The 21,795-nt window shown below is 63.2% G+C and overlaps 3 protein-coding genes across 3 annotated transcripts; 1 reads left to right on the top strand and 2 right to left on the bottom strand.

The window, feature by feature from the left end:
• Positions 1-1,118: 1,118 nt before the first annotated feature.
• Positions 1,119-10,446, top strand: LOC134051468 (zinc finger protein 282-like). Its single transcript, XM_062505212.1, is given in 11 exon segments — positions 1,119-1,484; positions 2,035-2,140; positions 3,374-3,701; positions 6,184-6,553; positions 6,556-6,714; positions 7,575-7,976; positions 8,070-8,196; positions 8,574-8,687; positions 9,250-9,360; positions 9,475-9,633; positions 9,701-10,446. Coding segments are annotated over 11 exon segments (2,988 nt in total).
• A 1,899-nt stretch (positions 10,447-12,345) lies between these two features.
• Positions 12,346-17,252, bottom strand: LOC134051458 (uncharacterized). The gene is made up of 5 exons (XM_062505199.1): positions 16,916-17,252; positions 16,672-16,819; positions 15,485-16,338; positions 14,216-14,419; positions 12,346-13,692 (listed from the first exon to the last, which is right to left on the bottom strand). The coding sequence occupies exons 1-5, from the start codon at positions 17,250-17,252 to the stop codon at positions 12,662-12,664; spliced, it is 2,574 nt and encodes an 857-aa protein (XP_062361183.1). The 3' UTR covers positions 12,346-12,661.
• A 1,343-nt stretch (positions 17,253-18,595) lies between these two features.
• LOC134051642 (tigger transposable element-derived protein 3-like) lies at positions 18,596-21,667 on the bottom strand. Its single transcript, XM_062505548.1, has 3 exons — positions 21,354-21,667; positions 20,974-21,108; positions 18,596-20,823 (listed from the first exon to the last, which is right to left on the bottom strand). The coding sequence occupies exons 1-3, from the start codon at positions 21,385-21,387 to the stop codon at positions 19,007-19,009; spliced, it is 1,986 nt and encodes a 661-aa protein (XP_062361532.1). The 5' UTR covers positions 21,388-21,667; the 3' UTR covers positions 18,596-19,006.
• Positions 21,668-21,795: the final 128 nt, after the last annotated feature.

Here is a 21,795-nt window from a genome sequence, read left to right as displayed (position 1 = left end):
GTGCTGTTGTGTCCCAAAGTCCCAGAATAAGCCGGTGAGAAAAGGATGTGGTTGGAGAAAGGAGGAACACGCAGGTGGGGACAAGCTCCTCCTGGGGCCGCTTCCCTTCTGCTCCTTGGAGATAAGGGCAGAGGAAAAAGGCATTGCAGGAATGGGGTCGGGAAAGGGGCACAGTGTCAGCCAAAGATTGATCCAGGGAAGGTTGCTCAACACCCCCAAAGCTTTCCAGAAAGCTCTGGGATACGGGGCTGTTCATCATTACTCATTTACATGAGAAAGGACAAACCTAATTCCAGGGCAGGGAAAACTTCCAGGGTGTGAAAATGTGCCCTCAGGACAGGATCAGTGCTGGAGCCAGGACTGGTGATCTCCTTCCCTCTCCCATCTGTTCTCCCTCTCTCTATTCCCTCTTTTCTATTAGTCTTTTGTTCCTCTTATTGCCAGAAGATAAGGGCAAAAATACTAATTTCCATGCTGAGTTTAATAGTCAAGCTTTGTGAGCTTTTTTTTGGACCTTCCGATCCTTGTTCCTTTTTAACCACGGGCATCCTCAAACCTTGGGATCTCCTCCTCTTCAGAGCAGGATCCCTGAATGGTTTATTCCCTTTTTTAGTGTTCATGTCCAAAGATCTCCTCACTGATTGACACCCCTGAGACTCTCCTCTGATACAATGGGGGACATCACACCCCAAACTTTCATTTTTTGGGAATTATTTGTCTCTCAGCCCTGTGTTGTGTGCTGGATACCCTTTGGAGCTCAGGCTCCCTCATGGATGCACAGATGAACAAAGCTCACGTCTGTGTGCATACCACAGGGAACAATTTAATGTAAATCTGCATATTCAGGTGGCATTAAGCTGATTTTAAAGCTGCTTTTCCCTTTTCAGATCGTTAATTTAAAGCAGTTGGGACAGACCTGGCTCCTCTCCGTGGGGAGCTCCTGTGGCGAGTTGCATTCCATGTTTCACTCAACCACCTCAGCTCCTCCTCTTTGCCAAAACCACGGGGGTTTGGGAGAAATTTAGACATCTTTGGGACTGAGGTTGATTAGGAACTCCCTAAACTTTGTCCCTGGTGTGGTTTTTTGGGGTTTTTCCCCCCGTTGCTGGTGTGTGACAATGGGTTACTGCGCTGCCCTGAACTGCCACAACGCCTCGAGCGGGATCTACAAGAACAGCTCGGTCAGTTTTTATGGATTCCCCCTACAAAACAAACCCCTCCTGAGGCAGTGGATCCAAAACATGGGCCGGGACATGGAGACCCCCTCCAGATACCAGTGCCTGTGCTCCGAGCATTTTGAGGACAGCTCCTTCAAGACAGATCCTCTGAAAATCCGCAAGAGACGGCGCCTGCTGAAGGAAGCTGTTCCCAACAAATTCATCCTGGGGGTGGATGGGACCTGGCTCGTGGGGACCCCCCAGGCTTTCGACGGCGTGATGAGGAGCAAAACCCGAAAAAGGATCCGGATTTCCGAGCCCTGTGGGGTAATTGAGGGGCTGGATAGTGGCAATAAATTAAATTAAAGGGGAGATTTGCATGTAAAGCCTTGGAAGCAGCTTGGAAAAATATCCCTTAGGGGGTTTAACTAATAATAATAATATTGTTATTCCTTAATAATAAGCTTTCATTACCAGGGTGGAGCTTTTCCAGGCAGAACTGACAGATCATGGCACTGCCTCAGAGTTTATTTAAAACACTGAATTATTTTATTTTTCATTGAAGGAAGAGCCACATTCCCTGAGGGGGCTGGGTGTGGATGCTGACCACGGATATCTGTTTTTTATGACTAATTTCTGACCCAGTTGTTGGAGCAAATCATTGTTCTGGCTGAGTCACATCGCTTTAGAGCCTTTTCTCTCATTCTGGATTAACAGTAGAAGGTTCTTATGTAAAATCCTTCATTAATATGCTGCTTACACATAGCACAGACATTGCTGGGAGCAGCTGGGAGGTGCCCACGTGTTTAAACTGTTGGGATAAGAGGGTTTTCAGGGATTCACAGCTCCCCTGACTGAGGAACATTTTGCTTTTCAGGTCCCTGATATGCTTCCTCAGTGGCCACGTCTGGAGGACTGGCAGAATGAATTTTATAAGCAATTGCTGAAGGAGAAATACGGATCTATCATCAGAATGGGAAAAGGTCAGTTTTCCCTCTCCAAAGGGACACACTCTGGGTCTAGCCTGGCTCTTGTCACTCCTCAAATCCCTGCTTTTTTAGAGAATTAATCTTTTAAGTGCTTGTGAATCTTTGTGAGAGACAAGAAGCTCCACAATTTTCCTTTAAAAGGTCGAAGGACAGTTTAGGATCCCAGGGAATGCAGCTGCCAACACAAAAAAGGAACATGAGGTGGAAAAGGTTTGGATACAGGAGCTGCAGTGGCACGCAGGATCATTAATCCTCCACCCTCATTAATTACAGTGAGGCTATGTTTTCCTCAGGCCCTGATGTGTGTCTGAATTTGGGATTCATTGAAGAGAATTGAACTACTTTGATGCTGAAATAGTGAAATAATGTGATTGATGCTCAGAAAATGAAGGAATCTTGTTAATTAGCTTTAAATGCCCAAATATATGTTCACTTGAAGTCACTGATATTTTAAATCTCAAGCTGTGAGCCCTCCCTGGCTTCTCAGCATTCAGGTAATTCCTAGGGTTGATTCCTAGAAGAACCTGGTGAAATTGGGGGCATTGCGCAAGGAGGAATTAGCTGGGAAAAAGACAGGACTGAACCATAAAATCCAGCACCAGGCAGCTGAAATTGTGGTTAAGGCTCAAATCCGAGACCTTGCACTTTTCAACATTTAATCTTCAACCTTCTGGGTGTAATTTCTGGAATATTTTATAAAAGTTGGAGCACAAATCCTGTTCACCTGCATCCCAGACACCCTTTTAGACACCAGGGCAGCTGCTGCTGCTCCCTCCTCATTGGGTCTTTTCCAGGAATAACAGAGATGCTCTTTAGAGAGTGGGTGATGCAGGGATTTGCTGAAAAACCATCGGGGGGAATATTAATAACCATAATTCCCGTGGTTTTTTCTGTTCCGTGTTCAGACTCTCCTGTTTCCAAAAGCCATACCCCAGCAGGACAAGCGGCGTGGGTCAAGGATCTGCAGGATTTGGAGGAAAAAAAAATTCCTGCCAGCCTCAGCACAGGTGTGTGCAGGTGTGGGAAGTCACTGGCAGCACCTTGAAATTGGTAGGATTGAAGGGATGGGGGATTCCAGCTCATCCCTGCTTTTTTTTTGTTTTGTTTTGTTTTGTTTTTTAAACCCAAAACTCAGAGGTTTTGTCCAGAATGGGGAATTGTTGTCCTTCGGAGATTTGTGTTGTGTCACATCACATACAGGGAATGTTTGGAATCTTCTCATTCCAGGCCACGGTGATGCTGTGATCCAGGGTGCAGGAGGCACACAGCTGAACGGGACATCCTCAGGAGCAACCCAAACCCTGCACTGCCACGGCTCGGACCAGGGGGAAACATCGGGGAGCCGCCACAACCCGGCAACAAACCCGGCAACAAACCCAGCCAGTCCCGTGGGAATCAGGAGCAGTGGCAGTGTCCTGGCAGGGCAGGAGGTGGATGAGTTCAGGCAGTTCCTGCTGTACCACCAGGGCCAGCCCGAGGACGCGGCGGTGCCGTGGTTCATCTGCACGGAGTGCGGGAAGAGCTTTGCCCGCCACGTGTACCTGCTGAGGCACCGGTGTGCCCACAGCAGGCAGCAGCCTGTGCCAAAGGGAAACCCCCCCTCCACAGCCACCTCATAACACATTCCCACATTCCCAACCTGCCTGGGGTAGACATGTGCAGTCAGCTCTCAAAAATCCTGCTTTACTCAGAGGTGGGGTTTGTAGTCCCGAGTGGATTACACTTGGGGGATAAGGCAGTTTTCAGAAATTGGTTTGAGTTCTGGTTCAGTTTCAGCTGGTCTAATGATTAATTCCTGTGTATCATTCCTGCCATTCTTACCATGCTCCATCCAGCTCCTCCTTGGAGCAGGAGTTGGATAGAGCAGCATTGGCTGTACCAAAAAGGGGCATTAAAAAAACCTGGTGCACCAAACAACACATGCTGGAGAGCACCCAGAGTAGCACAGGGAAACACTGGAAGTTTTCAGGATTGAAAAATGAAGAACTGGGAATGGGATTGTAAGCTGATGTTTGAAGCAACTGCTTCCAGGCATTATTTTCCCACTGAAACTACTCTCTCATTACTGTACCTGCAGAACTAACTCTATTTTTGGGTTCTATTTTTATATTGACCCCATGTTTTCCTGTGGGGTGAGATTCTGCTTTGGTTTCTGAAATTCTTGGGGAAAAAACCCGTGGATATATTCTGAATGTGTGTACAGTGTGTCAGTGATGTTCCTCTGGGAAGTGGAAATGCAGCAGGGAGAAGGTGAGAGGAAAGGGAGACCTGTGGAGGCAGCACATGGGGATTTTGTGTTTTCTCCCAGTGTGCTGGTGGTTGTCAACATTTTTGAATATTCCAGTTGAGTGCCAAGAGGGGTGTCCTTAGTCACACACTCCAGCTGGAATGAAGTCTCCAGGCTCAGCAGCCCCTGAGGAGCAGCAGAGAACACATCTGGTGCTGTGCTGGAATTCCAGGAGTTCTAAGCAGGACTGGGAAAATACACTTGGCCCCAAGGCATCCTGCCCCATCCCAGGTACAGGAATAATGTCCCAAAAAACATTTTGGCACAGGTTTCTCATTGTTTCCTTCTCATAAGTAAAGTCCTGGGGGTTGGCTTTGCTTTTATTCCTCATAGAATCCCAGAGTGGGATGTTAAATCCCAGGAAGGGATGTTAAAGGTCATCCCATTCCACCCCTGCCACAGCAGGGATACCTTCCACTGTCCCAGACTGCTCCAAGCCCTGTCCAGCCTGGCCTGGGACACTGCCAGGGATCCAGGGAACATCCACAGCTGCTCTGGGCACCCTATGCCAGGGCCTCCCCACCCTCACAGGGAACAATTCCATCCCAACATCCCACCCATCCCTGCCCTCTGGCAGTGGGAAGCCATTCCCTGTGTCCTGTCCCTCCATCCCTTGTCCCCAGACTGGGATGCTCCAGTGTGGGATGTGATGTTACAGCCTGGACATCCTCCACTGCTGCCAGCCCTCTGAGAGCCCCAGCAGGAAGGAAAGTTTCCTCCTGGACTGGAACACAACTCCATTCCCACAGAGGGGATGGTTCCTCTGTCTCCTGACCACTGGATCCCATGGGATGCTCCAGGCCCCAGCACCCCTCACTCCTGAGGGGGCAAACCTGTTGTGTCAGAGCCAGCTTTAACTCCCCACTGCCACAAAGAGTGGAATCTTCAGCAGGTGCTGTCCTGGGCATCAAAGCTTCTCCCAGGAGGAACTAATATTCCCAGAGAAATATCACCTGCGTGGTAAGAGAGGTTTGGAAAATTTGGGAATAAACCAAGCAAAAGCTGTCAGTGCTGGCAGCAGGTGAATCCATGGCTGAGATGAAGAAACCTTAAGAGGCTGAGGGAGCTGGGAAAGGGGCTCAGCCTGGAGCAAAGGAGGCTCGGGGGGAACTTGTGGCTCTGCACAAGTCCCTGACAGGAGGGGACAGCCAGGGAGGGGTCAGGCTCTGTTCCCAGGGAACAGGGACAGGAAAACTGGAAATGGAAATCATATTTGGATTCGATATTGGAGAAAATATCTTCATGAAAAAGGCTCGGCCCTGGGGCCACGGGGCAGGGTCTGGGCGGCTTGGGGCGTCCCAGCTGGGGGACAGTGCTGGAGGGGGCAGGGATTCATGACATCCCGGAGGGAAATGGCTGCTCAGGTTCCCGTGACGCTGCTCGGCCCGTTAACCCTTCTTGTTCCATCCCTCTCCCTTTCCCCGGGGCTGGGGTCATCCCACTCCCTGTCCAGAGGAGCCCCCCTCATGGCCCATCCATATGGATCCTTGAACACCGAGGCACTGGAGGAGCTTTTCTCGGGATAATCCCGGGAAGGTGGGACTGTAACACTTTTCCCTGGCCTGGCACCGTTAAAGTGAAAGGTTCCAGGGTCAGGATGAGCACACAGGATGGTTCCCAAACCCAAAATCACGAAGGTCTTGAGGCCAGGACAGGGGTCCTGGTGTGGGGGGTCAAGTCCTCTCCCTCTCCTGGCCCTCGTTGCCACCCAAATCTGTGTTCCCTGGACCCAAATCCAGTCCACTGCCAGCGTCGGTGCTGATGTGGATGCAGAGGCTGGTGCTGGTGCTACAGCCCGTACCAATTCCCACGGCGGTGCCAATGCCGGTGCCGGTGGCAGTGCCGGAGGTGCCGGTACCGGTGCACCGGTGCCACTGAGGGTGCCAGCGCCCGTACCCGCGGCCGTGCCGGCGCCAGTGCCGGTGGCAGAGCCGGTGGCGGTGCCGGGGCCGCTCCCGGTGCCGGTGGCGGAGCCGCTCCCGGTGCCGGTAGGCGGCAGTGCTCCGCGCTCCGCGCCGCCGCCGCTCCCCGCCCGCTGCCGCCCAGCCCGGAGGAGGCGGATGCGATTCCCCGGCTGCCCGTGGCTGCTCGGCGGGGCGGCGGGGCCCGGCCCGTGCGCAGGCAGCGACAGCGGCCCCGGCCCCGCTCCCGGCCCCGGCCCCGGCCCGGCCCCGCTCCGCGCTCGCCGCCGCCGCCGCCCGGCCCCAACCCCAGCCCCGGCCGCGGCCGCCGGGGCCCGGCCCAGCTCCGCGGGGCCATGGCCGAGTGGGCGCCCGCCCAGGTAAGCGCGGCCCGGGGCACCGCCACCGGCACCGGCACCGGGCACGGCCGCAGGCGGAGCCGCCCCGCCCGCCCCGCTCCCGCCGCCGCCCGGCCCGGCCCGCGCGCCCCGGCCGGGACCCTCCGGTACCCCCGGCCCGCGGGGCCCCCGCCGCCTCCGGGGACCAGAGCCGCGGTGGCCCCGGGATGTGGCTGAGCACCCCTGCCCCGGGATGTCGGTGCGTCCCCGGGAGGTGCCGGGCACCGCTGACCCGGGATGTCCACGTGCCCTCGGGGTGCCCCGGGATGTCCCCAGTGCTCCCGGGATGCCCCGCTGACCCGGGATGCCCGTGTGTTCCCAGCGTGTCCCCGGGCACCTCTGCCCCGGGATATCCCCGTGCCCCCGGGATGCCCCGGGGTGTCCCGGGATGCTCTGAGGAGGCTTCAGCCCAGGGACGCCCCAGGCACCTCTGTCCTGGTATGTCCCTTTATGTTCCCAAGGTGTCCCTGGAAACCCCTGGTCCATACTTGCCCTGGCTGCTCCCTGCCCACCCAGTCCCATTCTTCTCATGAGTAGGTTCCAGCCCGGGCAGACCCAGGAGTGGCTCCCAAGGGATTGGGGATCAGGGTGACAAGTTGGAAGGGGGTCACCACGGTGACCTACCTAGTTCTGGCAGGTGTTCCATGGGGACAGAAATGGGCACTGACCCCACGGCCACCCTGGACTGCCACTCACTGTCCCCTCATGCCGGCGGGCGCCGCACACAGGGGTCCCCTTGCAGTTCTGGGGCTGTTGGTGGCCAAAAGCCCTGGAAATGGGGAACAGAAGCTCCAGGGGGTGACCGTGGGTCTCCTCCCACTCGTACCCTCCCCGTGGCCCAGGTGCAGGAGTGGAACATGGAGGCCCCTCACCTGATGCCGCTGCAGCCGCCGCTGCTGCCGGAGCGGGCGCACGTGCGGGAGGCGCAGCTCCACTCCGCTGAGGCCTCGCTCTGGACCGTGGTGGCCACGGTGCAGGCCATGGAGAGGAAGATCGACCTCCTGGCCACCCGCCTGCTCAGCCTGGAGGGCCGCTCCGGCACGGCCGAGAAGAAGCTCCTGGACTGCGAGAAGACAGCCATGGAATTTGGGAACCAGCTGGAGAGCAAGTGGGCCGTGCTGGGCACCCTCATCCAGGAGTACGGGCTGCTGCAGCGGCGCCTGGAGAACGTGGAGAATCTCCTGAAGAACAGGAACTTCTGGGTGCTGCGGCTGCCTCCCGGCCCCCGGGGCGAGGTCCCCAAGGTAAAGTGTCCCAGGGGGCTGCAGGACAGTAGGGGGACCCTCGGTTTCCCTGGGGAGTGGACGCCGCTGAGCCGAGGGGTCTTGTCCCCACAGGTGCCAGTGACATTTGTTGACATCGCCGTCTACTTCTCAGCGGAGGAGTGGAAGAACCTGGAGGAGTGGCAGAAAGAGCTGTACAACAACCTGGTGAAGGAGAACTATGAGGCTTTGCTGTCCCTGGGTAAATGACCTTGTTCCCCCTCTCCTGGCAGGATGGAGTGATGGCTGTGTCTCCTCAGTGGGTCCCCAGCCTGGGTGCCCTGGTTCCTTGCCAATGGTCAGTGGTGGCACTCGCTGTGTCCTGGGACCACCCGTTCCAGAGGGAACGCTCCATAGCTCATGCTGTGTGTGGGGACAGGGTGACACATCCTGCCCTGCCAGTGCTGCCCAGAGGGCTGCTGAAGGTCCTTGTCCCCCAGGACCTGAGTGTCTGCACTACCTCCAGCATGGAGCTGCTGTGGCATTTAGCCATGTTCTCTGCCAGGGGAGACACCCAAAGCCTGGGAGACAGGGAGGGTGTGACAGACATGGGGTGACAGCGTTCTGTGTCCCTGGCAGATGGGGCCCTCTCCAGAAGCGAGGCACAGCCCCGCAGTGAGCGTGGGGACGGTCCCTGTGTCCCTGAGCAGCGGGAGCTGGAGCAGAGGGAGCTGCCGCCGGACGCCTGCGCGGGTGAGGCACTGCAGGAGGGGACCCGTCCCCACTGTCCTCACCTCCTGTTCCCCCACCCTCCTCACCCCAGGGACCTCCCTCCAGCTTCCCTAACAGTCCTAATCCCAGTGGGCCCAGTTCTCCAGCTGTGACTGGGAACTGCCGTGAGTCACCCTAGCAAATCCGTGATGGCTGTGCTGGAGATCTTGGGTATCCATCACCGGGAGATCCACGTGTCCCCTGCTGCCACCACGTTGTTGCCAGAGCCCATGGGCTGTGTCACAGTCACCCAGCCCCATCAACTGTGCCATTGTCACCTGTCGCCAGTGGGTTCTGCCACAGTCATCTATTCCCAGGGGTGGTGCCTGTCCCCAAGGGCTGTCCCACAGTCACTCATTCCCAAGGGCTGTCCCACAGTCACCTGTCCCCACAGCTCCCTCGGGGTGTTGGATGTCCGTAGCTGCTGTGGGATGGGGATGTCCCCAGAGGCCGGAGTCCAGGGGTCACACAGTGCAGGGTGTGGTGTCCGTGGGTCACAGTGTGGCTCCATCCCGGTCCTGGCCAAGGCTCTCCTTGTGAACAGAGTCGCTGATCTCCACCTCCGACATCCTGTCCCGGATCAAGCAGGAGGTGGCTTTCGTGGGGGAGCAGCAGTTCCCTGAGGAGCGGGTGATGCCACCAGACCCCTGTGCGGGTGAGCCCGGGGCTGAGCCTGCACCCACCGGAGCCATTCCCTCCCCCGCCTCCCGGAGCAGGGTGCGGCCCCACGTGGCTGAGTCCCTGTCCCCGTCCCTGTCCCTCCCTGCAGGCGCGGACGCCCTGATCACCGCGCACGACTTCTTGTCGTGGATCAAGCAGGAGGAAGAGCCCTGTGTCCGGGAGCCCTGGGAGCTGCCCGAGAGGGAGATGCTGCCCCCGGGCCCTGGTCCTGGTGAGCGATCCCCACCATGGGGCTGGGGTGGGGGGAGCACCCCTCCACAGGACGAGCTGTGACCTGGGGGACAATCCCCAGCGTCCCCGGTAGGCCTGACCAGTCTCTCTGTCCCCTGCAGCCAGCGAGGGGCTGCTGGTGAAGACGGAGGAGCGGTGCCCCCACGCCGAGCCCCCCGAGGAGGTGGGTTTGCCGGGCAGCTCCGCGGAGCTGCTCTTCCCCGGCACGGGCTTCGGGACCCCCGAGGGACAGGCAGCGGTGCCAGCGGCGGTGGCTCTACCGGCGCAGCACAGACTGGGCAAAGCTCCGGGTCCCGAGCCGGGCCCGGGGACCGATACCGGGAGCGTCCCCGCGGCGCCGCCGGGCCCCGGCGAGGAGCGGCCGCACGGCTGCGCCGAGTGCGGGAAGAGCTTCAGCGGCAAGAAGAGCCTGCGGATCCACCAGCGCAGCCACGCGGCCGAGCGGCCCTACCCGTGCGCCGAGTGCGGCAAGAGCTTCAATTGCCACTCGGGGCTGGTGCGGCACCAGATGATCCATCGCGGCGAGCGGCCCTACAAGTGCTCCGAGTGCGGCAAGTGCTACAGCCGCAAGGAACACCTGCAGAACCACCAGCGGCTGCACACCGGGGAGCGCCCCTTCGCCTGCGCCCAGTGCGGCAAGAGCTTCATCCGCAAGCAGAACCTGCTCAAGCACCAGCGCATCCACACCGGGGAGCGCCCGTACCAGTGCCCCGCCTGCGGCCGCAGCTTCCGCTACAAGGAATCGCTCAAGGATCACCAGCGGGTCCACAGCGCCGAGGCGGGGCCGCCGCCGCTGCCCCCGCCCGGGATCCTGCCCCCCGGGGATTAGGGGTCACCCCGCCGCGGACTGTCACCCCCCCCGGGACGGGGATAGCCACCGGCCACGCAGCTTCCGACCAAAATCGAGGCGCCCGGCCGGGGCGGGGGGCAGGCGGGGAGCCCCGGGGTGGAGGATGAGCCCCCCGGGTCCCCCGCCACGGACGGACACTTCACCCCCCAGCGCTCCCCCCACGGACGATGTCGCCGCACGGGGTGGGGGGCAGCCCCCGCCGTGTCCCCCTGCGCCGCCCCCGCCTGCCGCTCTGTCCCCTCGCCCCCGATGCTTATTTTTACTGCCCCCCTCTCCCCGCGCAGTCCCGCTGTACAGTGCTTGGGGTGTAGTTTTGTATGGACGAAGCGATACGGAATAAAGTCGTGCTGGGCTGCAGAGCCTTCAGCACCCCCGCCGCGGGTTCCCCGTGCTCTGTGGCCGCGTTCCCGCCCCGTCCCCGGGGTCCTGCGCCGTGGGAAGGCAGCGGCAGCGGGATGGGAAAGTGGGAATGTCGTGGTGGGACACGGGGTAGTGGGAATGGCAGCGCTGTGGGTCCGGGGTTGTGGAGGCTCAGGAATCGCCGGCTGTGGTGGCCTCGTGCCGGCGGGGCTGTGTGGAGACCCCCATTCCTGTCACTGACCCATCCCTAGGTCCTTCCTGTTCCCTGTCCTTGACCCATCCCCAGGTCCCTCCTACCACTGATTTGGGGATAGGATTTATTTCATACAATTTGCTTTTCCCCACAGCCACGTGAATCCAGGGCTCTTTCTCAGGTAGCCTGGGGATCCCCGAGCTGGGTGTCACCATCCTCCTGGGAAGCCACGACCAGAGCTGGGTGACCCTGCAAACGTCACAGCTCCTGCTGCCCCACTATCCCCTCCCTCAGAGCTGCACCCTCCTGTCCCACCCTGCCTGGGAGGGAAGGAGCTGTCGCTGAGCAGGACAAGGGGCACTGGATGCTGGCGTCTGGAAGAGGGGACAGCACAGGGGACACAGCACAGAGGGTTCAGCAGTGCTGGAGATGGAGCAGGGAGAAAAGGGGGTGCAGTGCTGGGGTGCCCTGGGGACACTGCACATGCTGTGGGGACACTGTACCTGCCATGGGAATTCCTTGGGCATCCCCTGGGGACCCTGCACACTGTCCAGGGGCCTTGCATGATGCCAGGGACCCTGCACACCACTGGGGTCCCCAAGCACTGCTGGGGACACTGCACCTTGCCTGGGGACCCCAAATGCTGCTGGGGACCTTGGACACTTCCTGGGAATCCTGCACACACTCTGGGAATGCTGGACAATACTTGGGGACACTGCACGCTCCCTGGGGATGCTGCTGGGGAATTTAGACACTCCCTGGGGACCCTGCATGCTGCCCAAGGGGCTTTGAATGAAATCAGGAACTCTCCACGCTCCCTGGGGACACTGGACACTGCTGGGGACCTTGGACACTCCCTCGGGACATTACACACTCCTGGAACCTGTCAGGCTGGCAGGGCCCTGCGCGTTCCTGGGGACCCTCAGAACTGGGGACACTGCACAATGCCTGGGGGACCCCAAACACTCCTGGGCAGGGGACCCTTCACATTCCCCCCCAGACGTGAATGCCCTCACCCCTCTCCAGATCCACAGAGCTGCTGTTTCCTGGACAGCTCCTGTTCCCCAGCTCTGATCCCAGGGTGCTGGGCTGCCCCAAAGGACCCGGGTGAAGCTCGTTTGTCCCATGGCCTTGTCCCCTTTCAGGGCTGCAGAGCCATGGGTCAAACGACCCCCACCAGCCCAGTTCCCTCCCCCACCACACACAGAGATCACACACAAAACCGTATTTTCTGGGGTTTTTTGGAGGCTTTTTTTTTTAACAGAAGTTTTGTGGTTATATGCAAATTATGTCATTAAATGATTTGCATAAAATATTCGCACGTCAGCGACTAAGTGTTCCTAACTCCCACCCCCCGACAGGTAGTAAATCCTACTGGACTAGCGCTGTCGCGCCGCGCTGTCACACGCGTCCCCCGCGGGCGTCACCTCGGGGCGCTCCCGCACCTCGCCGGCCCGGGGGACACGCGGGCCACCTGCCCGGAGCGCTCCGAGCCCGCGGCAGGCCGGGGCAGCGCCGGCCACCCGTCCTCCGTCCCTTCCCGCGGGGATCCATCCGGGTGCCGCCCGCGTAACCGCACACCGTCCCCCCGGGGCGGCCGCGGGCACTCCGTGTCCGTGGCGGAGCGGCTCCCGCCCGTCCCTAGCTGTTGGTGAGGAAGAGGCGTCTGTGTCGGGAAGCGGAGCCGCGCGGCCGCCCGCGGCGCCGGCCCCGGCCGCGGGTCCCGAAGGGGCTCCGGCCGGGCACGGCGGTGTCTGCCCAGCCGGCGCTCCCGGCCGGCGGCTCGGGGAAGCCGGGCTCGGCTTTGGGCTGCTCGAGGAGCGGGCTGGGGTCGCGGCGGGGCTCGGGGGGTGCCGGGGCCGGGCTCTGGCGGGTGCCGGCGCGCTCCTGGCGCAGGTAGCGCAGCTCGTCGCGGATGTCCGTGAGGACGCCGAGCAGGCGGAACTGCAGCTCCCGATCCCGCGCCCGCTCCTCGCGCTGGGTGGCCCGCTCCTCCTGCCACATGGCCAGCTCCTGGTGGTACAGCTGGTCCCACTGCTCCTCCAGGTCGAGCAGGTGATGGATGCTAGTCCTCCAGCTCTCGCGGCGGTCCTCGCGCAGGCGGGAGCAGCCCAGCCCGCGGGCGGCGCCGGCGGCGGCCGGGGCGTCTCCCGGCGGGGAGGCGGAGGAGGGCAGCGATTCCTCGGTCAGGGCGCCGTGCAGCGGGGAACGGGCCGGGGGCTCCTCCTCCGCCGGAGCCTTCTCCCAGGTGGGCCCCATCAGTACCCTGGGCAAGGCGCCCACCTCCGGGCCCGGGCCCCCCGCCTGCTCCTCGGGATGCGCCGAGTCGAGCCCGCGGCCCAGGGCGGGCAGGTCGGACACCCCCTCGTGCCCCCAGTCCGAGTGAGCGTCCGCGGGGTTGAGGGAGTCCTCGGGCAGGGAAGTGACGGAGCCCTGGGAGCTGCACCGGCGGATCAGCATGGCCTGGCGGGACAGTTTCACGTCCTCCTCCGCGGACAGGGGGGCCTCGGGCCCCGGCTGCATCCCCGCGGCCCCACCGTGGCCCCTCTCCACCTCCCGGCCTTCCCGTTCCTCCTCCTCCGACATGGAGGCGTAGGAGACCAGGGACTCGTTCCGCAGGGATGGGGAGATGGCCGAAGCGTCTGGAGTGCGCAGCTCCGGTCCCGACTCGGCTGCGGGAGAAGAAAAACCTCCAGTGAGCTGCAGCACTGCCCTGGCCCCAGGCCCTCCCTGGCACATGGATCCCAGCGGATCTCCATCCTGACCCAGCGGATCTCCATCCTGACTCCACTCCCAACACATCCAGAACCCCACTGCCACTGGATCTTCAAGCAAACCCTGCTGCCAGAGGATGTCCATTCAAACCCCGCTCCCAGTGGATCTCCATCCTGACCCACCGGATCTCCATCCTGAACCAGCGGATCTCCATCCTGACCCACTGGATCTCCATCCTGAGTCAGAGGATCTCCATTCCCAGCAGATTTCCATCCAGAACCCCACTGCCACTGGATCTTCAACTAAACTCTGCTGTCAGAGGATCTCCATCCAGACCCCACACTTCCCAGCAGATCTCTACCCTGCCCCAGCGGATCACCATCCTGACCCCACAGCTCTCCACGCAAACCCCATCCTGACCCAGCGGATCTCCATCCACCCCTGCTCCCAGCTCCCCAGCCCGTGCCGTTCCCGCCGTACCGGAGCCGCCCTGCCCCTCTCCTCGGCCGTACTCGCAGACGCCGGCGGGGTCGGGGCTCTGTCCCGGCAGGCGCGGCACGGCCGAGCCCTCCACGTCGGGCAGGGCCGAGGGCTGCCCGTTGGTGTCGATGTAGATGCTGGGGTGGCTCACGCCGGGCTGCAGGTGCATGAAGGGCTGCTTGGATGCGCCGGGGAAGAACAGATCTGTGGGACACAGAGGATGTGGCCTCAGCTGACGGGGACACGGCGGCCCCGAGGTACGGATGCTCCGGCAAGGCCGTTCCGTGTCATCGCTCAGCCTCACCTGCCCCAGCACCATCCTGAACCCCCGGGGGCTGACACCCCCTAGTGCCAGAGAATCACGGGGCTGGGGAATAACCTGAGCTGGGAGGGACTCACAAGGATCATCGATCCAACTCCTGGCCCTGCACAGACACCCCAAAATGCCACCCTGTGCATCCCTGAGAGCGCTGTCCAAGTGTTCCTGGAGCTCTGGCAGGGTTGGAGCTGTGATGATTCCCTGGGGAGCCAGGGCAGTGCCTTCCCTCTGAGGGAAGAACATTTTTGTGATTTCCAGCCTGGCCCTCCCCTAGCACAGCTTCATGCCATTACAAAGGATTTCTTCCTTCAGCCTAGAACCCTGTGCTTGGCACACACCACCGGTGTGGTGTCTGGATCAGGGACAGCTGAGTCTGGGCCTCATGGACGGAGTCTATGATACCCCCAGTGAAACCAGAGAGGCCACTCTGGGATCAAACAGCAACAAATTAAAAAAAAAAGAAGAAAGAAGAACAAAAAAGACCCGCTCCTGCAAAGCTTGAAGTGTTCCTACCAATCCTGTTGATCTGGCAGAGTTTTCCCAGAGAAGCTGTGGCTGCCCCTGGATCCCTGAAGTGTCCAAGGTCAGGTTGGATGGGGCTTGGAGCAACCTGGGGTAGTGGAAGGTGTCCCTGCCCATGGCGCAGGGTGGAACGGGATGAGCTTTAAGATCCCTTTCAACTCAAACCACTCTGGAATTTCTACAACTCACTGACCCCAGGTTATTGCCACAGAGGATTTCTAATCCCAACACATGCAGTTCCCTACCCCGGTGGCTGGCACTCGGGGTACAACAGGACAGTGACTCTGGCAGATGCTGCAATCCCAACACAAACCCCAGAGTCCCTTTCCACAATTCCACACCAGCCAGCTCAGAATGCCAGCACGGCTGGACAGAGAGCGCAGCCAGCGCTCCAACCCCCCCCTGCCCACAGAACCAGCACCACTGACCTGGGTCCAGGATGATCTCGGGCTCTGAGTCGTGGCTGGCCTGCAGGAAGGTGGAAGCCACCATCTTCTCCAGGGGCGTGAGGCGCGGCTTGTGGAGCGGCCCCCCGGCACGGTTCACGGGCAGGTGCTTCTTGGAGGTGATTTTCTTCTTGACGTCCAGCCGCAGGTCACGCCACTTGTGCTTGAGGTCGTCGATGGAGCGTTCCGTGTAGCCCAGGAAGTTGACGCGGCTTTGGATTTGGGTCCAGAGCTGCTTCCGCCGCACGGGGTGAGCCCGCAGGGCCTCGGACCCGTACAGGGCGCTGAAGTGCCGGACCACATTCCAGACCAGCGTCTCGGTCTCGTCATTGGAGAAGTTGGCCTTCCTCTTCCGGCCAGACGCTGGCATCGCCTGCGAGGCTGCGGCAGAGGTGGAAGGGGCACAATTGAACCTCGGTCCCCACTCCTCTCTGTCAGCTCCTGGGGGCAACATGGGGCTGCGGGAGCCCGAGGGAGCCGCGGAGGAGGGAGCCGAAGCAAGAGCCCCGGAGGCATCCATGGCAGGGGAGGCTTGGGCCGGGGAGGATCTAAAGAGCCGCTTCGGCACAGCACGCGGCACGGGCGCACCGCATCGCCTCGCCCGGCTCGAGAGCACCTGGGAGGGGAGAAAAGGAAAGGGCAGCGGTGGCTGGCGGCAGCACGGGGGGGACAGCGAGGGCCCCCCGGCTCTCTCCAGCCAGAGGCACCCGGGAGCCCCCAGGCAGGTGCCACGGGGGTCGCGGACAGGGACCTGGCCGTGCTGCGTGTCAGGAACACTGTGAGGGGTCGCGGTGAGCGCCTCGGGCACGGCACCTGCCTCAGAGGGTGCCGAGGAGCTGAGTGTAACGGGGGTACCCCAAGGCCACAGCAAGGGGATCGTGGCAATGCCACGCTACGATGGGGAAACTCTTGGGCACGACGAGCACTTCAGGTTCCCAGCCAGGGCCTTGGGGCCACGGTGCTGACCAAGACCTGAAGCACAGGTCCAGGGGTGCTGGCCATGGTGAGCTCCTCAAGACCTCGGGCAAGAAGCAGGCCTTGGCAAGGGTCTTGGCCATGGGGAGAACATCAAGACCCCAGTGAGCACCTCAAGCTCCCGCCGAGGACCTTGGGGTCGTGGTGAAACCCATGGTCACAGCGAGAGCCCCAGGGCCACAGCCAAGGCTCACCCCTTGGCCACGGTGAGCAGCTCAAGCTCGCAGGGAGCACCCTGGCACCAGGACAATGACCGAGGCCACGGCAAGCGTTGCAAAGCCATAATGAAGACCTTGGCCAAGGCCTTGGCCGTGATGAACACCTGAAGAGCGCGGTGAGGACCTCGGCACCACAGAAAAGACCTTGACTGTGGTGAACACCCCAAGCTTCCAGCGAGGACGCTGCAGACACAGCAAAGACCTCGGCCACGGTGCACACCTGGAGCTCCCACTGAGCACCCTGGGGCCACGGCAAAGACCTCGGCCACGCTAAACACCGCGGCCACGGTGAACACCCCAAACTCCTCGTGAGGAAGGTGGGACCACGTCAAAAACCTTGCCCGTAGCAAGCGCTCCAAGTCCACGATGAAGCCGTTGGCCACGGTGCACACCTGGACCAGGTGCGCACACCTCAAGTTCCCACGAGGACCACAGCAAAGCCCACGACGCCCACCCCGACCTCCCATCGCGCCCTCAGCCCCCACCGAGCCCCAGCAGAGCCGCGCCAGCCCCGCGCAGAGCCCGCGGCCCCGAGCGGCCTCTGACGGCCCCGCCATGCCCCGAGCCCCCTCTTCATCCTCGGGGCCCCCCCGGCAGCGCCCACACCCGCGGGGCCCGGGGGGGGGGGGGGCTGAGCGCTGCCCTTCCCGGGCTTTGTTCGCTCTTCTCCGCCCGGGGACAAAGCGGCCGGGCCGGGGCCTGCCCCGCGGAGCACACCCCCCACCCCCCATTCGGGATCCCCCCGCGGGCGGGGGCGCGGGGCGGGCACCGAGAGCGGCCCCGCGGCTCCCCCCGCCGCGCCGGCAGCCCCCGGGCCCGGGGCAGCGCTTACCTGCGCCGGGACGGGCGTGCGGGGCGCGGGGGGCGCGGAGCGGGGCCCCGGCGGCGGCGGGAGGGGGGGCTCAGGTCCGGCGGCGGGTAATGGCTCCCGCCTCGGCGGAACTCGCCTTCATTTCCTCCGAGCGCCGGCGCGGGCCCTGCGCGACACCGCCGCCCGCGGGCCCCCCCTGGCGGCACCGCCGCGAACGGGCGGGGGCGGGACCGGGCAGCGCGGACATCCCCGAGGGAGGGGACAATGCCCGAGGGAGGGGACGGCCCACCGGAACGGGACATCCCACCGGAACGGGATATCCCTGCGGGAGGGGACGTCCCACCGGAACGGGACATCCCTGCGTTCCATCCCCCGCGGGTCCCCACTGTGGCTACCCACCCCGGGGTGATAAATCCCTGTATCCCGCTCCCGAGGATGCTGCGGGTGTCCCTGTGGGGCTGTGTCCCGGTGGGGAATCCCACCGTGCCCCCCATCCCTGCATCCCCGTGATGGTTAGTCCCATGGGGGGTCGCACCTGCTGCACCCCTCTTCCCTGGGTGCTTCATGCCCACCCGTGACTCTGTATCAGTGTGGGGATCCCCCTGCGGCCTCCATCCCTGTGCCTCCTGGACGTCTGGGGACACTTCTGTCCCTGCCTGGTGGCCCGGTGACCTCCAGCAGCCCCTGACTCTCTGTAAACAAGCAGAGGGTCATCCCCATACCCCGTCCCACCTCAGGGACCCCGGTGTGGGGGGACACGGTTCACAGTGCACACGGGGGGCCGTGCAAGGGACCCCAGGGTGCCCGTGGGTGCCACCAAGTCTGGCACAGCCAGGACAGGGTGGTCAGCCAGGTCCTCACTGCCTGCTAACAGGTGCTGCCATGGCCCTGGTACCCGGGTGGGAATGACACTGCTCTCGGTGGCTGTGGGGTCCACGGTGTCCCCAGGAGGGGAGAGAGGGGTTTGGGGTGGCCCCACTGCTCCCAGCAACTCCGGGGAGCTCTGCCCCACTCACAGTGGGTGTGACAGTAGAATAAAACCACCCGTGCTTCACTTTGCTGAATCCCAACTTTTTAATGCCTGTAACAATCCTCCAGGCACCACATGGTGACAGCAGCCGGTGGCACACGATTCCCCCACGGGAAGGAGCTGCTGTCCCCAGCACAGGGACACTCCAGCACCACCCACATCCTCCCACGGCAGTCACAACTACCCCACTCAGGGCAAATCCCCACTGGCAGCAGCTCCACATCGTTTCCTGCTGGCTACAGCAGCCACCCTCTGGGAGAAGGTTCTGGCAGCAGGTTTGTGTCCCCAGCACTGACACTGCCCCACGGGTGACACCCGGAGTGTGGGGGCTCCACAGCACGCACACACAGTGATCCCAAGGGGGATACAGATCCACGGCAAACCCCACGGCACAACTGCAGGGAACAGTGGCCAGGCCGGGCCGGTGACGGCCCCAGTGAACACCAGTCCCTCTGACGGGCACAAGCGGGTCACTGTTTGGGAGGGGTGTCCCCAAAGAAGGCTCGCCCAGCGCCGGCTGACACCATGTGCACCGCATCCTCCAGCTCGTAGAAGGCCTGGAAGAGGTCCGGCGAGGTGGCCTGGCACTCCAGGTACCTCCGCAGCGTGGCCAGGCTCCTCCAGACCTCCCGCTCCGAGGGGCAGGGCGGCACGGCCGCCAGCTCGCCCGCGTCCTCGCCCTCGGCCGTGCCCTCGTCCCCGTCCGCCTCCGCCGGGTCCCCGTCGCGCTGCAGCTGCTCCCGGCTGAGCAGGCCGGGTGCCGAGGTCAGGGACACGGCCTCAGCGCCGGCGTCGGGGGTGAAGCCGGCGGCGCGGAAGCAGCCGGCGATGAGCCCCGGGTGAACATCGCCCCAGGCTTGCGCCAGCATGTGCAGCACATCCAGCAGGCTGGGCTGGCCCGCGCCGCGCTCCGCCGGCAGCCACCGCAGCAGCCGGCGCCGGTAGTGGCCCTTGAGGTCGCTGGCGATGCCGCGGTCCAGGGGCTGGGCCAGGGCGGCGGCCGGCGGGACAAAGACCATCCTGACGTTGGACAGCTGGAGGTAGGGGTGCGCCTCGTGCTTGGCCAGGAGGAGGAGGACGCTCTTGCCCTGGCGCCGCTTCCCCTCGTTGAACTCCCGCAGCCACTCGGCGAACAGCGGGGCGGTCAGGCCGGCCAGGCTGCCGGCGCGGTAGCTCCACGGCATCTGCTCCAGGTTGACTCCTCGCAGGCAGCGTGGCCGGGGGTTGTCCCCCACCGCCCGCAGCGGCACCTTCTCCGAGCCGCTGGCGTTGGCGCACAGCAGCAGCATCAGCCGCTCGCCGGGGCCCTCGCCCTTGCCGGCCGGGAGCAGCACCGCGGTCTCCCCGCAAGCGAAGATCTCGGCGGGCGCGTAGCTGCGGAGCAGCCCGGGCAGCACCGCACCGGCCCAGTGCTCCGCCGTGGGCTGCTCCGCATCCCCTTTCTCCGCCGGGGGTTTCTTGCCGGCGAGGCCGTGGCGGGTGCCCAGGCGAGCCAGCCAGCCGCCGCTGGGCTCGGGATCGGGTCGGGCCAGGTGCCTGGCCCTGAGCTGCAGCAGCGGGCGCCCCACGGGCAGGTCGGCGGTGCGGACACCCTCCACCCAGCGCAGCAGCGCGGCCTCCAGCGCCGCGTCCTTCCCCTCCCGCTTGCGCTTGCGCTCGGGGTCGCCGTTTCGGTACCACTCGCTCAGGATGCGCTCCTTGTTCTTGATGATGCGGCAGATCTGGGGCTGTGACACCCCGAAGCGCTTGGCCAGCTCGCTCTGCGACACCTTGGGGCCCTCCAGCATCTCCAGCACGCGCACCTTCTCGGTCAGCGACAGCTCCTTCCGTTCCTTCCGCGGCGCTGCCGTCGCTCCCTCAGCCGTGCCCGGGGAGCGCCCGGGGCAGGGGCCCAGGCGGTGGGGGCTGCCCGCGGCCCCCAGCCCCACCGGCTCGGCGAGGCCTCTCCCGCAGCAGCGGCCGCAGCCGTAGCCGAGCTCCGTGCCGCGCCCCAGCCGGTGCCGCACCAGGTCCGGCTTCTGCCCGACGCCTCCTCGGCCGCACTCGGCACAATCCAGCGGCCGCTCCCCGGGCCGGCAGCGGCGGCTCTCGAAGGAGGGGGGTGCGGCGATGAATCCCCCGTTACCGACACCGGGATTCCGCTCCGGCTCGAGGACACCGCAGTAGCTGCAGTCTCGTTCCCGCAGGGGGACGAGGGAGTCGGTGGTGCCGGCGTGGCGGGACGGGGGGGAGCAGGGCGGTGGGGACACCCCGTCCTCGCTCTTCACCTCCTTCCCCTGCCAGTCCCCTGTGGAGGCAGGAGCGCGCTGGGGAGTGGCCGCCTCACCGGGAATCCCGCGGGACCAAGTCCCCGGCTCGGCAGGATCCGGCCCAGCGCCCGACTCCCGTTCCTGGTCCCAGGTGGCCACGATCCCGCCCGTCCCCGTGTCCGGCTCACCCTGGGAGGGGCCGGCGGGTGTCGCATGTGTCCGGGGGCTCTGGTGCTCCCCGTAACGCCCCGCTGCCGCCGCCGCCACCCCCTCGTCCCTTCGCTCCACCTCGGCCAGGATGTCGGGTTTGGTGATGGCGTAACCTGTCACAGAGACAAGAGGCGGGACAATGATGCCACCGGCGAGGCCAACGGAGATGCCACCCGTGATGACATCGGTCACAACAGGCTAGGGCTGGCTGCCCGTGGTGATGGGTACAGGCAGACGGTGTGCTCCCGTGGGGACCCCAGAGCCACCCCGTGACCTCCTGCTCCCGGCACCAGCCCGGCGAAGCCAGGTCAGGACCGGCACCGCCAGGACCGGTGCCGGGATGGCCCCGGTGCCTCACCCAGGTCGACGGAATGCGGGCGGTCCTCCTTCATGGCACCGGCACCGTCCTGGCCCTCGGGAAACGCGGCGGCAGCTGTTCCCGATGCTGCTCCCGGTGCTGTTCCCGGTGCTGTTCCTGGTGCTGCTGCCGCCGAGGCCTCAGCAGCGCGAGGGATGGCGGTGATTGAGTGATGCCGCACCGGGGTGACGGCGCGCGGCCGGGCGGCGGGACGCGGCGTCGGCGCTGACGGTGGCGGAACCGCCGAGCCCCGATGGGCCGCGTTGGCGTTTCCGCACCTGTTCCCGTCCCGTTCCCGTCCCGTTCCCGTCCCGTTCCCGTCTCGGTCCCGGTCCCCTACCGCCCGCTCGGTCCCGCCCGCCGCCGCCGCCGCCTCCGCCTCGCGCGGCCCCGCTCCCGGCGGCGGGAGCGCGCCTGACGCCGGGCCCCGCCCCCTCGGCGC

This window comes from Cinclus cinclus, chromosome 1 (genome assembly GCF_963662255.1).
Source record: "Cinclus cinclus chromosome 1, bCinCin1.1, whole genome shotgun sequence".
Taxonomy (NCBI): Eukaryota; Metazoa; Chordata; class Aves; order Passeriformes; family Cinclidae; genus Cinclus; species Cinclus cinclus.
The sequence above is the reverse complement of the archived record's forward strand: the minus strand, read 5'-3'. Positions and strand labels throughout refer to the sequence as shown.